Raw genomic sequence first — 16,737 nt, forward strand, 5'->3', positions numbered from 1 at the left:
CATGATATTATGAATGATTATCTTCCCCTGAGGTGAGGAATGTGATTTGTTTCACTTTGAACATTTTATTCACTCTTTTTCTGGTATGTATGTCCTGAAGCTGTTATCAATGGAGTTTTAAGTATCTCGATATTGTCCATTAGACTCATAGACTCATCATTTGCCATTCGTTCTTGGATGAGTATGAATGAGGACCAAGTGATTATTTGCGTTGCTTTTCTAAAAAAATGATAGTGATTCATGTTGATTGCTCAAACTAGTTCTTTTAATCTGATGGATAGGTTGAAGATATCTCAAATGAACCCGAGGTTGAACGTGAGCTAATGCTTGTAAAAGTGAAGGTGGATCCAAAGTTCAGAGCTGAGGTCAATCCTGCTATGAGCCTATGACGTTTTAGAATGTTAATAATATTCCTTTTAAATTCTATTCTTGTAATGTTTTTCCCCTTTTGATTGCCAGGCTAACCTTGTCTAGTTTATTAAATCATGTGGTTAGTGGATATCTCAGAACAATTACTGACTATTGAGGTAATGATAGTAGAAATAACATTCCCATAAAGACCTAGCAATGTTAGAACACGAGCACGGCATGATAAAAGTAACTAAAACATAACATTAAAAATAATATGAAAACATATTGTCACAAAATCTATATAATATGAATTATGATATGACACAATATAAAAATACATGTATATACAAATTGTCAGGTCTAGCATAATGTTAGCATAAGTTAAACGTAAGAAGTGTTCTTTTTTTTTTCTTATGGTTTCTGGGAGAAATTATATGATTTTAATGTGAATAGATTATCTTGTTATTGCTTTACAATTTTGGGTGCTTGCCAATATATAGGTTTCTGTGGTAGTGAATGTTGACTGAGAATAAAAAACTTCTAGTAGCCACAGTCTAGGACGTGTGACTGGCTAATTAAAGTACATAGGAACCAGTAAAAGAGGCCTCCCCTTCCAGTTTCTGTTTGGAGTGATAACTTACCTTTTAGGAAACTTGGAAACATTCTTTAATTAGCAAATGATTGTTTCTATAGAGAAAATCTTTTCCCTGAAGTTAGTCTAAGTTTATCCATTATGTTTGTGCAGATGCTTATTTTTAGAACCTTTTGAGCAATAATCCATAGGAAAAGATTTTTAAAATGTTCTATTGTAATTAAAAACAAGATTGAACACATGAGATATTTCATAAGTTGGAGGGACTCGGTTGCATTCTTGAAATGTTAAATAATGTGGTGAACTCAGGTAACAGGAGATCCTGGGAAGATGGTAGCTGTGCAAAGAAATTTAAGCAAGTTTGGGATCAAAGAAATTGCTAGAACTGGAAAGGTAACGAGCTTTTCTTTAAGTTGCTTGAAGAAAATATTCTACTTGCCACTTAAGTAGTCTTCCACCTGTCAACTTTATTTATGAGTTAAAGGTTGCTATGTTTATTCTTTATTTTCTGTTAGATTGCCCTTAGAAGGGAAAAAATGGGCGCATCCGCTCCATTCTGGCGATTTTCAGCAGCTTCATATCCCGATCTTCAAGAAACAGTACCAAGTAACGCTCTTGCACGGGCCACAGATAGATCAGTAGTTAGTGACACTGATGCTTCTGGAGGGGTAAGCATTTCACTAAGCTTTCGATTTGATTTTCTACTGAAATTTTCAAATTGTATTTTCAGTTTCTTTGTATTTGGAAGATGCTGTGCCAAAGATTAGCCCAATGGAGACTATCCATCCATCATGCTTTTGTGACTGTAAGTTCTAAACATGGGTATAAATTCAAACTAGGGCTTGTAGATTGCACCCTATAGGATTCTTACAGAAAGATGTCTCTTTATTTCTGGTTAGTAAAAGTAGTGAGCTGGTTATGTACATTATGAAAGCCTTTTGTTTTTCATTCATGATCCCATGGATTGAAATAATTAAGGATTGATGTCTTTGTTCTGTATGATAAGTCTTAAAACTAGACCATAGTTCTATAGTATGTGTTTTGTTGGTTATGTACACAAAAAAAACCTATAGTTCAGGTGTTTTCATCAGCCGTGTTTTCTCGATGCTCATTGGGGTGTTCTCATTGCAGACAATGTAAGAATGCTTATTTCTGGTCGAGTGTCTCCCCCCTCTCTCTATAACACATGCATGCTTATGCTTCTTTAGTTCTGTTGGCTGTTAAGTATACATGAGCAAGAACCCAGCTTCAAATGCACATCCACCTGTGCCTCATTACCTAAGTAGAACAAAGCTTTGATGCGGTGCCAGAAGCCCTTTTTTGTTTAGGATGTACCCCAAAAATATCAAAGTTCATGCACTCAATCCTTGAGACTTATCTACTTTTTGACTTGAGTAACCACCTAGTTTGTCTCCTTATTTCTTCTTTCAAGATTATATACAACTTCTTGAAGAATAATCTTCTAAATTGAATATTTTGTATATATGAAGCAATCTTCCAAAAACCATCACAATTACTCCTCTCTATACAACCTTTTAGAGTCCATTTCCACTATGATTGTACCACAAGTGTTGAATCTATTTGAACTTTCTTTGCAATTACATCCACTAGATTAGATGAGTCATTCCTTAATATGACACCTATACTAGCAGAATTTCCTTCTTCATAGGCGCCATCATAATTAATCTTATACCATCCCTCGTTAGTTTAGTTCACCATTGTTCCTCCACCTTAGTTCTACTCAATTCACCATCCTTGCTTTCCACAAGAACACCAAATTCCTAATTCTGGCCACACAATATCTAAATTTTCATATCATCGAGCATGTAATTGCCGTATAAATCCCAACCATGTCCATCTTCATTTTATTACCCTTACGCCCATCAAGGATCATCACTATCATTCAATGTGATAACAACATTTTCATCAATATTGATGTCCAACTTTCCACCAAACCATAAACATCTAGCCCACTCACACATAGGAAGGAAATGCACTCAACCATTTGAATTTAGGTGGGACATAATGCATCCCTATTCATAATGGCGGATTCAGGATATTAATTTCGGGAGAGTTAAGTTAAAGTTAGACGTGTTATGTAATTTTTTTTCCTATAACACATGTAATGTATGTTAATTATACTAAAAAAATTAGATAAAAATTTTGTTCCACATTATATTTCCAAATATATAATCTTCCACATTATATTCCCAAATATATAATCTTCACAACTTGCAACTGGGGATGGCTGCAAGGAGAAGAAACAAGGAAAGTAGTGTGAGAGTCAAAAGTGGAGATGGCTGTTTTCATATTCTAATTTTTACTCTCTAAATTTGACTTTTTCAAGAAAATTTTTACTTTATTTTTATCAAGAAATTTTTTTAATATTATAAAAATATTAGAGGAGTCTACTTCTATATTTTGGAGGGTCATAGTCTGTATATACAAGAAGAAAATGAAAAATCTTAAACTTTGAAGGGATCATGCCCCTGAATTTCTTAGTTGCTTTGCCACTGCCTATTCATTAAATCCTCTCTAAATGAAAACTCTCACTCATATAGGCTCCACAACCATTTTCACACCTTTCTATCTATAAGATATGAGGTTGAAGCACTACTGGTACATTCTCCTTTTTCTCCTATCCTTCAAAGTATGATAACCAGTTTTCTCCTAAGCTAAATAATTAATATATTTTATTTTAAGATAGTAATTTAAGTTATTTAATTTTAAAATAAGAATAATATTTGATAAAAATACTTTTATAATAATTACTTTTTAATTTTAAATATTTTTCAATTGAATCAAAATTTTATAAATAATTAAATTATAACATATCCATTATGAAGGTGAGAACCTTTATATAAAAATTTATTAAAAATTGATACAAGAAGTCAAATGTGACTTCATGATAAAGTTGAGATAATAAAATTTTAAAACTCGATCGATGGATAACATAAACCCAATCAAACTCATATATAAATAATATAAATGGATTTTGATAATTAATAATCTACATACTATAAAATTTAAGATATTTATATATGGGTTAATATTTTATAAACTAATAGTGTATTTTTATTTTACAATATGTCTTTTTGTTTAAAATATTTTATTATACTCTTATAGGATTGTATACTAAATATTTTCTCTTTATATATTCGTATAATATTTTGAAAAATTATTTATGAAATTTTTACGCTCCAATTAAAATTTACAAATATATTATAAAATATAATATATAAATAAAAAAATTAATTATATAAATAAATGTGACAATTATCACTTTCTCAATTTACTTATAAAATTTAAAAATTTTATTGAGTGACGGTGTATTAAACAATTGTATTATATTATATTATAATGTAAGTTGATATGATGTATCATATTTTATTTTGGTTGAAGAAGGGAAATGCATTTCTAATTACTCTTGGATCGAACTCTCGAAAGAGTGTCGACATTTTTCGAACAAAATCCATTTAACTGGACGTACGGACGGTTTAAATTTCGCCGCCACATCTACAAATGAACCCATGATGTCCTCATATACTTTTAGGCACCAGCCTTTCTTACATCCTATCTCAAATTACTTTTCTACCCCCATCCCATTTTCCCCTCAGCAAAATTTAAATTCCCTCAATAAACATTACATTTTAACTGTGGGCATCAAATATGTACACATTGCAATTTCAACACATACATCAAAAATTGAATTTCAAAATATTTCTTAAAAAAGTGCATTGCTGATTTATTATTTTCATCTCATAATTTTCTTTTATAAACGATTGAGATAAGAGTTTTATTTTTAATATAAAAATTATTTAAAAATCTAATTCAAAATTGCTATATTATAAAATTTTCAACGGATTTAACATTTTTCCTGTGATTGAAGAGAGTTAATTTTAAAATTTTAGACTTTTTAATATAATACTTAAAATTATTTATAGATTTTTCTCAACCCGTAAATAAGAAGATGATATGTTTTTGCATACTTGAACTCATGTTCTCTTATACTAATAACAATACCAATTGAACTAACTCAATCTGTAACATTTTGGACTTTAAAAATAAGAGATTTATTGTTTGAAATATTAACATCAGCAAATAAAGCAACTATATATTTCACTTATAAATTAAATAATTTTCCCCATTATACTTGAGGGGACCTGCACTGCCTTTTTAAACAGATTATTAATGTATTAATATATTTTTATATCTATTAATAAGTAATAATATATATTTAACTTTTAATTAGATTTTAACACATCCACTGAATATAAAATACAATTATGTAATAAATATATTAATATAAATATAAAAAATAAGACTTTGTTGAATGATAAAATATAAATATATATTTTTTAAAAATTATAAAGCTTATTATATATATTTATATTTCAAACTTTCTGTACAAAAATTATAAAGGAAATTTTCATATACATTAATAGAGAATTAAGTTTAAACAATAAAACTAAAGCAAGATGGGGGTAATCCAGTGATTGCAAAAGAAACCATGTTTTGTTAAGAAATAATAAAATGAAGCTGACATAAAAATATCATCATTAAACTATTATCTTTATTTATTTATTGTGAAAGAAATAATTATCTGTATTCACACAGATATATATAAGAATGTATTTTCCCTCATCCCAAGATCCAACATATGCCTAGATTTGAGCACACAATTTCTATAGTGATGGGTTTTATGCTAAGAAAGAGCTTGAGCTGCTTGCAAGAGCTTTCATGTTTGTTCATGGATTTAGCTTCAATTTTAATGTCAGCTGTTAGATTCTCAAGCTTGCAGCTGTCTCGCCATCGTCAACCTTCTGCAAATCATCATCACCACTACAGGAGATACCATCATCCTATGTCTCCAATGGCTGTTCCAACATGAAATTATCATTTATTTATTGTCTTTCTTTTTTGTTTTTTGTTTGGCTGCATTTGAAGTTCATCATCCATGGTTTTTTCTCTCTATCTGGTTAGTATTGTTTATCACTTTTTTTCAATAATATTATTCTCAGTTTGTAATTTTTTTAAAATTGTGATATTTTTAGATATTGAAATTTAGATGAGTTATATGCATGATTCTTTATGCATTATAGTTTTTGCTTTTTTTTCCTCCTAATTTTATCTGATTAATTACTATCTATTATTTTAGGTTATTTAATTCATATAATTCTAGTTAACAATTATTTACTTTACATTTTCTCAAATATAGTATTTCAGAATTTGAAATTTAAAAGTAAAATTCGATTAATAATGAATCAAATTTTAAATTTAAAAATCAAAATTCTTAAAATTTAAATTCCTCGATAATTATGAAATAATTAAAAGAATTTCAAGACAAAAGAAAATCAATAGAGATATCAGAGCTTTTGTTTTAAATTAGTAAAGAAAAAATTATAATAATTTGAAGGTATATTGTAACAATGTAAGGGTAATGATAATTTCTAATGATCATACTTGGAAATTATCATAACTAATTTTGAGCTCTTTTACATAATCACCATGTTAATTGTAGGAGAGTGAATATAAAATGAAAATTGATCCTTCTACCTAATTAATTGAGGTTAGTACTTTTAATATTGTGTCTCAAAACCCTTTGTTTATCTTATCCTTCGACTCATGATAAATCTTATTTTCCAAATTGAGAATCACATTTTCCTAACTAATTTATCTAACCAAATTTGAGTTTTACTATTTTATTTGATTTTGATATATATTTTCTCTAGGTATAATTAAGTGCAAAACTGTTATAAATCTTGAAAATTTCAATCTTTAAACTGTAACTGTTTTTTTTTTCTTCATTTATCTTCCTAGAAAAGGAAATGCAAGTGATAAGTTAGGGATGGAAAATTTTAAAACATTTAAGTCGGTAATTTTACTTATTAAAGTAATTTTAAAGCATTTACTATTTAGAATAAGATAATATTATAAATATTTGATGCTTTAATGATGTATTTTCTATGCATTAGTTAATATTTGATGTATCAATTATATATAAAACAGAGTGAGTTAAATTTTGCATGTTCTAATCCTTTCAATACTTTATCGTTGTATTCTGAATCTGAATCGATTGACTCTCAAATTTTATTGCTTAAAGTAATATATTGAAATGAATTTATTTTATACACAAATAAAGGATAAAAACAAATAAAATGTAGTTGATCTTGCAAACATGCATATGCGTATATATCTTTTTGGGTTTGCAATTAAAAGTATATGTTTGGACTTACAATTGAATGTTTTGCTCCGTGCTTCACCTTCGACCAATTAGTGTTGCATTTTTAACTACCAAAAATTCCGTTTCATCTTTTCTCACAAGGTGACATTATTCATGCTTATGTTTCCTTTGAGAACACAACATTTCTATATGCAGAAAATGTTGCACGCACGTTAATTAAATAAACGATAATGTAAAATATTTATTTAAATTATAAGATCAACCAGAACAATATAAATACATATATATATAATGAAAAAAAAATAAAGACAGGACCGAAATATAAATTTTATACTCATAGGGAGCCAATACCATTCTTGAATTAAGGAGTATGAATTTGCAGGCCTAGAAAGGCTTAACTAGTCTGAAAATTTTCATGTGCACCCCCAACCCTGATAGGTTTTAGATTTGCACACCCTTGCGCATGAGGAAAAACATTAGTTTAGCCATTTAACAACCACTAAGTTGGTTCTATATATAAACATATTCCACACTTTAATATCTAATTAATATGGGACTAAACTTTTCATTTTACTCAACATAATTTACAAGTGACTTATTTTGAGTATCAATTTCTCATTTATCACTCAATTATTTTGAGTATATAATGTACTGTTGTAAAGATATTATGGAGTAGAATATAAAATCATAATTTTATGATTCAAATCTATACATTTAGTAATCGATGCCTCAAAAATTCCAAAAATCTTTTTTTTTCAACACTAAAAATAAATTAAATGAATTTGATTTAAAAATTTATGATGATGTATCATCTTCTAACGTAGGTATAAAGTAAGTTGTTCTTTCAATTCTTTACGCAATCAATCGTTTGACAATTGGACTTAATCAATGGTTTGCCAAGATGAATCTTATGGTTCAATTCAATGCACTAAATAGTAGATTCATTATGAACAAAATAATTTGACAAAGTTCGAAGGGATTTTTTTTTTTTTCAATCCTCGCTAAGACCTCCTTTTAACCTTTATATAAATGGACCCATCAAGAATCTCCCTCCGTCAATTCCACCTCCCCGACGTCGACGACTTCCTAAAATGGGCAAGCGACGAAAAAGTTACTCGTTATCTCAGATGGAACACCATCACTTCCAGGGAAGAGGCCTTGTCGTATCTCCAGAAAGTTGCTATACCCCAAACTTATCGTCGCTCCATTTGTTTAGACGATCGTTCCATCGGATACGTTTCGATCAAGCCAGGATCCGGCAATGATAAAAGCAGAGCTCGCCTTGGGTATGCAGTGAGTGCAGAGTACTGGGGACAAGGGATTGCTACAGCTACGTTGAATATGGCGGTTGCCAATGCCTTCACAGAGTTCCAAGGCCTCGTAAGGGTTGAAGCTTTGGTAGAGGTAGAAAATGTAGGGTCTCAAAGGGTGTTGGAGAAGGTTGGGTTCTTGAAATAAGGCCTGCTAAGGAAGTATGGGTTTTGTAAAGGAGAAATCAGAGATATGAATGTCTATAGCATCTTATCCACAGATATGATCAAGTGATGTTTATAGGCTTTCATAATTTTTTTGTGTTTTTTTTTATATTATATTTTGTATCATGTTTTATTTAATTTTTTCAAATCATATTTATTAAATCTCCAAATCTATTTGAGTTTGGGAAAAAATCGAATATGATTTAATTATTAAAAGTTATGTTGAAGCTCCACTTGTTTTTAATGGCGTGTTGTAATTAAATTTATTATGCACGATAGATGCATTAAATGTTAATTAAATAATTATTGATAGAAAAGTTGAATAAGTGATTTTAAGTAAAAAAAATGTAAAAAATAAAAATAGGAGTGATGGTTTTTTTCACCAAAATAAGCATTAAAAAATAAAAGGGTATCCAAACAGCACAGTCTATTAACCTTATAGAAGCAGAGTGCATAAATGGATCAACTTGTGATATAATCACAATTACATAACATATCTTTATCTACATTTAAGACTTGAGGGAAGCTTTACTTACATCTTGCCCATGGTGTAATCCATTGCATCTACTAGGAAATCTGCAACAAGAAATCATGAATGAACAGACAAATGAATCTTGTCACTATCTATGATAAAAGAAAACATTCAAGTTAAGAGGATCAACTGACCTGCATCTTCTTTAGTAAAGCAGAGCGGAGGGGTCATTCTGAACACATTTCCATAAAATCCCCCTTTTCCGACCAATACTCCGATTTCTATGATACGAAAATGGGGTTCATTAGTGACATATGAAGTGAGTATAATCCATGCCTGGATAAATGTGGGGATTGGAAGTAACCCAACCTTTCAGCTGTTCCATTATATGAAGAGTTTCAAGCTTTGCAGGAGTTTTGAGCTTGTGATCAGTGACAAGTTCAACTCCAAGCATCAATCCTCTTCCTCTAACATCCCCAATAACTGCAAACATCCATACGTAGCACAATCAGCAATGCAAGTTATGAGAGGATGTCAAATGTACAATAAACAGGAGGAAGGACCGACAAAGTATGCTTACGATCATATTTATCTTTTAATGCAGTTAGCCTCTCCTTCAAATGAGATCCCACAACATGTGCATTCTCCTGAAGCTTTTCTTTTTCGATCACTTTCAGGACAGCTAACCCTGCAGCAGTACATACAGGATTCCCACCAAAGGTATTGAAGTAACTTCTGCGGGTCAAGACCTCTGCAATTTCAGGGGTGGTTACTACGGCACCGAGAGGGATGCCATTTCCAATGCCCTGTCCATGTAATTAAAGAAACATGTCAACGCACAAAAGCTAGCTGCAACTGAATGGATAAGCTGTGTGTAGATCAGGTTCTTAAGACAAGGCTAACCTGTAGTGTATGATGCTAATTACCTACTCTCTAACTCTTGAAGTGAAAATAGGTGATAGTGAGGGTTTGAATTTTTATCTCAATCATCATTCAATATGTTGTACTAAAATGTTAGCAACAGCAACGCATGTGATTTTACATCTATTATACCATGTACTCCTTAAGCAATCAAATTGAGAAAATGTTACCATCACAGTAAGCAAATTAACCTTTGCCATTGTTACTATATCGGGAACAACTCCATGGTTCTCAAATCCCCAGAAATGGCTCCCTGTGCGAGCAAACCCAGCCTGAACCTCATCAGCTATGCAAAGGCCTCCAGCTTTCTTTATGGTGCTATAAACAGCAGGCATGTAACCTGGGGCCAATTCGATAATTCCACCAACACCCTGTCAATGAAAACATAAAAGGAATGTTTAGGTGATGCTGTCTTCACAATGACGTCATGAGAAGTTGATAAAAAGGAAATGAAAGATTGAAGAAGAAAATGAATATTGGTGATTACCTGTATGGCTTCAGAAATGAAACCAGCGATGTTTCCAGAAGTTCCAAACTGAATAAGATCTTGGACATCTTTTGCATATTTCTCCCCTTCAGAACCAAATACGCCTCGGTATGGATCTGGGTTTATGGCATGATGAACTCCACTCTGATGAAGATGCTTATGAGTTAGGCATAATTATGCTTAATCATGCGATGCAATGGTACATATTCTTTACACACATCTTTGGGTAAATCCATTTACAAGAAGTTCGCTGAAAAGTTTAAACAGAGAGTAGATTGTTTCCTCGCAATTGAGATATCCTATTCAGTGAATTTGTTTTCTCCGTTATCCTTTATTAATAGATTGAAATTAATTTAAACCAAAATGAAAAAGAAGCATGCCTTTAACTCTTTATATTCTTTCCAAAAGATTAATACTTATATTGTTTTAGCATTTCAGGTGCTCAGTTCCTCAAAATATGAGAACAATAATGGACAAGTTAAGTTTCTTTAGTAACTAAGGCAACATTGGATGCAATTTGATTTACAATGTTCACGCCATAGCAAAATATTGTTGGGTCACAAACCAATAATAAGATAAGATCCACATAACATCAGAAGGTCATAATTATCACCTATGTACCTTAGTCGTTTCATGTTAAACTATTCAATACTTAAATGATGTACAAGACACGAATACGGCAGCATGAAAATTTCAAGAATATACAATAGAAATACCTGGATAACATTGAACTTCCAGTTACTTTGGGCAGTGGCGCCCATAGTTCCTGCTGCATTCCCATGATACGCGTTCCTCAATGATATAATGTCATGGCATCCAGTATATAATCTCGCTATCATCATTGCTAACTCGTTTGCTTCTGTCCCTGAATTTGTAAAGAATACAACCTGCACAGCCACGTAAAACAGAAACACAAATTAAAATGCAAAAAGAAGATAGAGAGATCAATTTAAATCCAAAATGTAAATCACAATTATTATAATAAAAGGCAAAGAAAAATGAAACATCCCCCAATATCATGTAAAATGCCCGAACTTAATAGAAAATTAATCATCTTCAGAGAGAACCGTTTGAACTATATGGCCAGAGATCGGATAGATAGAGAGAGCAATGAATGACCTTGAGATTGCCGGGTAACTTATTGGCAAGGGCCTCAGCGAAATCAGCGATGGCATTGTTGAGGTAAAGGATAGTGGAGTGTTGTAAGCGCTTGGTTTGGTTGACGATTGCGTCGACCACATCAGGATGACAGTGGCCGCAACTCACCGTAGCAATCCCTCCAAATGCGTCTAGGTACCTTCGTCCGTTCTCATCGAACAAATACTGCATCCTCCCATCCACTACGTTCAACTACCCAAAAAAAATTAAATAAATGAAAAACAATCAGCCAGATTTACTTCATAAAATCCAATGAATCTATGAAGCAGCCAAACAGATCAGTGAATAATTTTTAGTAATTTCTTCTTATTCGTCTTTTTTGCCTTGTTATATCTTTAATTGATAAAAGTTTTACATTAAAATAAATGAGAAACGTGATTTGAAAAGGATAAACACGTCACTATCGATTCGAACGAGCAGTTCAATTCTACTCAAAGAGAGAGAGAGAGAGAGAGGAGAATTCAATGATTTACGCTACACTTAAATAGTATTAGTACAACCAATGTGAAGTTTATTGTTTCTGAATTTTTATTTAAAAGAAGAATGAATTGAGTTTCTTTTGAATCTGAAATTAAACTCGATGGATGGCGTGTTAAAATAAAACTCACGGGTTTCTGGTAAAAGTAAAACATGGAAGGGCTGAGATACTCCTTGCGTTTGGAAAGGATGTCAACGGCGGAAGGACCGGTGTAAGGAGGCGGAGAGTAATCAAAGGGAGGCAATTTAGGAACAGAATCGATATTGTTTTTATCAAGCTCAGCTTTGTGAGCCACCAGAGAGAAGCAGCGTCGTCGACCAAATTGCCCCCGTCGCAGAGAATATGTAGTTTCCGATAACACCCTTCTCCATGGACTAATAAAACCGTGCACCATTATTTTTTGGATCTCTTTCTGGTTTTTATTTTTTGGAAAGAGAAGAGAAGAGAAGTTCCAAAAATGTAGGACTGTGTTTGGTGGCGGTATGCAATGTTAAAGGAGCGAAACGAGGAAGATGGTATTTTTATGGAAGGGAAGAATTGAGAGGGAAAACAGTTTAATAGGGAAGGGCAAGTGTCTGCTGACGTGTACTTATTGTTCTGTTAGTTTGTCAAATCAAAATGCCTGTTCTTTTACCATGAAATTACATTTCTCTCATTGGCTTAATATTAGCCGTCCGCTTAAATAATGCCACGTGTATGGAGAACATAAATGATCCTTCATGTCTTTCATACGCTCCCTAAACTAGAGGTGTGAATGCTCGCTCAAAATGTGAGAGGGTTTGTTTAAAAATATAGACTTAAAAAATAGGATTAGGTAAAAAAAATAAAGCCTGTTTCTTAAATGGGTCAGGCCTCAAGTAAGATATTTTTGGGCCGAGTTCGGCCCGTTCCGAATTTACTACATGACAAAAAAAAAAATTTAATATTATTTTCTCCTTATTTTCTACTATTTTATTATTATGTTGCTACTATTTTGTTGTTATTGTTTGAATATTGTATAGAACTTATTTTATTGTTAATTTTTATTATTTTAAAGACATTTGTTAATTTTGTTATTATTTTAGAAACATTTATTTGTTAAGTTGCATCTATTTTAGTGTTATTTAAGTATACATATTTTTTTAAATTTATTTTCAATTTGTTGAGAAATATTTATTTGATGTTTTAGTATTTTTGGTGGTTTATATATATTTTAAAATTATATAAAAAAATAATATAAAAATTAATATGGGTAGGCCAAGTCGGACCCAAATTTTAACATTTTTGATTGGGTCGAGTTTGAGTAAAATTTTAGGCTCATTTTTTCAGTCTGGGCCGGGCCTAGGCCTAAATTTTTAGTTGAGCCCGGCCCGGCCCATGCACACCTCTACCCTAATCTATTTTAGAATCGTACGGATGGTTGAGAATTGAAAAGATTAGGTGACATCGATTATATCGGGTCCAATTAAAAATAAAAAAAGTCGGATCAATTGGTTTATATTAATTTTAGTTCAATTAAATTAATATTAATTTTTGAATTAATACCTTAATCAATCTATTTGATTCACGTTAAAATTTATTGACTAATCCTTATAGTATTTATAATTGTTATTTTCAATAAGCTCCTCTTTACTATTTGAAATTAATAATTTATACAAATTTTAAGTAAAAGGAAAATAATGTCATTAGTCAAGTTATGTTTTTTATTCTTATATTATATTTAATTTAAATATTTAATATTATACCTTAATTTAATATAATCTATTCTTCCTCTTCCCACCACTAATAATATTATTATTAATGTTATGCTCTATCAAAATCAGTACACCTTTGAAAATTTTGTTAATCTACTAATGTTTATCTTTGTAGATTTATTTTTCATTATCGTTTAATAAAAATCCAATTCAATCTCATAATTTGGATTTTTTTTTAAACCACATCAGTTGATTAACAAATTTTTTAATGGTGTTAGTGATTTGAGCTAAGGCATAATATTAAGGAAAAATATTTAGTACATTGTCAATTGAATTTTTAGACTTCATAAATAGGATTAGGCACTTGACAAGTGTAGTATAGGAATATAATAAAATATTTAAAAGAAAAGACACGTTATAAATTTTAAAGTTACTTGTGAAATAATAAAATATTTTACCAAGATATCAAATATTAACCCTAATATTAATAATATTAAATAGTCAAATTATATCAAATTGAATTATATAGACCAAATCCTCAATATAGAAACAAAACAAAAATTAAACTTAATTTTGTTTAGGTTCATTCACTTTAGATACGTAAAAATAATCTAAATTCAGAAATTGTCATTATTGCAATGCAATTAAATTAATATCAAGGTAGTGTTAGAAAGCCACCTATTAATTAAATTTGGATGTAATTGAAACATTGTAATTGATAGGTCCATCGATTTGAGTGTAATTAAAGCATCTCAATTATACTTTTCAATTTATAGAGGATGGTGAGAATTAGAGTAATCATAAGGTAATTATACTCAAATCCAATTTCAAAAATATTTTTATACAAGTTATAAAAATTATATTATAAGCATGAATATGTATGAGTGTTTGGGATGATTATAAAAAATTCTTATATTATAAATTCTAAAATATATTATAAAAATAATTTTATATTTTATAAATGTATAATAAAAAGTTATATTATTTAAATCCTAAAAATTCTAAATTTATAAATAATTTACATCATATAAAATTTTTATAATATATTTATATATAAAAAGTTATGACCAAGTATGGACATAACTTATTTATGTGTCCATGCTATATATTGTAAAAATAATATACTTATTCATAAAAAATGTTATAATTTTTTAATCATAATTAATTAATTATAAAATATAATTTTCTAAATTTATGGAAAAATATTTATTTATAAAAATATTATGAAAGTTTTGGATTATATATTATAAAATAACATTTCTAATATTAACAACATCACTTCTTTCGTATAACATAAAAACTTCTTTCGTATAACATAAAAATTAAGGTTAGATTGTACTAGCATGTTTGCATGTTTCATAATTTCAATCATAGGAGAAAGTGAGATGATCCATATTTTGGAGAGTACATAGAAGAATGAGATATTGATAATTTTAATGATGCAGATTCAAATCCAGATGATGATGAACTTAGTCAATGACCAACATATTATTATAAAGAGCATATATTAAATATTAAAGAGGAAATAACTCAACAAATATGCGCTAAAATAATTATATAAAATTGTATATGATGTTTATTTTTCTTACTATTTTATTAATAATCATATTATCAACTACTTTTAAAACTAACATAATATATATGATGATTTGATTTTAATATTTGTTACTTATTTAGAAATTATTTTTATCATACTAATAATTTTTATAATAACCAATATTCTTAAAAATATAAATTATGCAACTGTGTAATTACAACTTATACTACCAAACATGACTTAGGCAATTACAATATGATTACACCTAAATATGTTTAAAAATTACAATTCTTTATATTGTAATTACTATCCTATTAGTTACATTTTTGTTTAATTACCTGTGTTATCCAAATAAACCGAAATAGATATTAGGTGGAAGAGGAACTTAATGCTAATATTATACAAATTCAAAGTTTTAGGGTTATTCCTTTTACCACATAAAGTAATCTAAATTCATGAATGAAATTCTAGCTTTACAACTCCTTCAACTACAAACAAATTAGTTTCCAACAGAAGTTTTAGAATCATAGTTCAGATACATACTTTTTAATATATAAATATATTGTTGGATTCAACTTAATTTAGGTTTTAGTATACGTAACTAGTTAAAGATAGTATTAATTTTAGGGTTAATTAGTATTTCGTATTTTAGTAATATATATTTTTAATTTCATAAATAAATTTTAAAAATTATCATGTATCCCATTATTTATATTTTTGTTATAGTATGAAATTATACATGTGATTAATGTGATTAGTTAGGTAGTTAGGCTGTTATCAAGCTGGTAAAATTGTTAACAATAGTGAGGAGTTCTTAAGTGTATATAATCGTGTCTATGGGCACAGTTCAAGTAAGCAAAGATTAATATCATTCTTTGAACAAATCTTTCTATTTCTCTGGTGATCTCTCTTCAAGTGTTCATTAGCTTACTAGGTTTCTATCATTTTTAATATTTTATTATATATTATAATATACTTATCATCACCCTATTTCTATTTTTGAAGTTTAAAATTTCATTTCTCTTTAACCTTAACTATTTTCAAGTTTTAGGTTAATTTCTTTTATCTTATAAAATAATCTAAATTCAGAAATTAAAATTCTTATGACATGATCAAATTACGTTAAGTTAAACCGTAATTCATGCATATTTTTAACCCTTAAACATCAGCATTTGTTTATACAAACAACACCAATCCGAGGGATGACTAAATTGTTCATAAATTAGGCGATGATGATGACAACGATTGTGTGTGAGATTTCGCACGTTAAAGCTCCAATTGTTATTTAGGACAAAATAAGGTTTCAACATCAAAAGTATGTATTAGATGGCACCTTGTCTTAATGCTTTGCCTTGTAAGATTTCCATGTTTCTTTTTCCTCCCTACACCTGTTTAGGTTCAGCTTATTT

The 16,737-nt window shown here is 29.7% G+C and overlaps 3 protein-coding genes across 3 annotated transcripts; 2 read left to right on the forward strand and 1 right to left on the reverse strand.

Annotated features, from left to right (window-relative positions):
- Positions 1–878: 878 nt before the first annotated feature.
- On the forward strand, positions 879–2,139 carry LOC108456479 (acetolactate synthase small subunit 1, chloroplastic-like). The gene is made up of 3 exons (XM_017755045.2): positions 879–1,336; positions 1,459–1,611; positions 1,674–2,139. Exons 1-3 carry the CDS (start codon positions 1,274–1,276, stop codon positions 1,803–1,805), a joined length of 348 nt encoding a protein of 115 aa, XP_017610534.2. The 5' UTR covers positions 879–1,273; the 3' UTR covers positions 1,806–2,139.
- A 5,902-nt stretch (positions 2,140–8,041) lies between these two features.
- Positions 8,042–12,742, reverse strand: LOC108454044 (alanine--glyoxylate aminotransferase 2 homolog 3, mitochondrial-like). The gene is made up of 9 exons (XM_053019052.1): positions 12,249–12,742; positions 11,602–11,832; positions 11,199–11,369; positions 10,483–10,626; positions 10,187–10,366; positions 9,655–9,880; positions 9,444–9,557; positions 9,269–9,355; positions 8,042–9,178 (listed from the first exon to the last, which is right to left on the reverse strand). Exons 1-9 carry the CDS (start codon positions 12,510–12,512, stop codon positions 9,135–9,137), a joined length of 1,461 nt encoding a protein of 486 aa, XP_052875012.1. The 5' UTR covers positions 12,513–12,742; the 3' UTR covers positions 8,042–9,134.
- LOC108454045 (uncharacterized) lies at positions 8,157–8,794 on the forward strand. The gene has a single exon (XM_053019053.1). It carries the CDS (start codon positions 8,157–8,159, stop codon positions 8,583–8,585), a length of 429 nt encoding a protein of 142 aa, XP_052875013.1. The 3' UTR covers positions 8,586–8,794.
- Positions 12,743–16,737: the final 3,995 nt, after the last annotated feature.

The sequence above is a fragment of the Gossypium arboreum genome, chromosome 9, assembly GCF_025698485.1.
Source record: "Gossypium arboreum isolate Shixiya-1 chromosome 9, ASM2569848v2, whole genome shotgun sequence".
NCBI lineage: Eukaryota > Viridiplantae > Streptophyta > Magnoliopsida > Malvales > Malvaceae > Gossypium > Gossypium arboreum.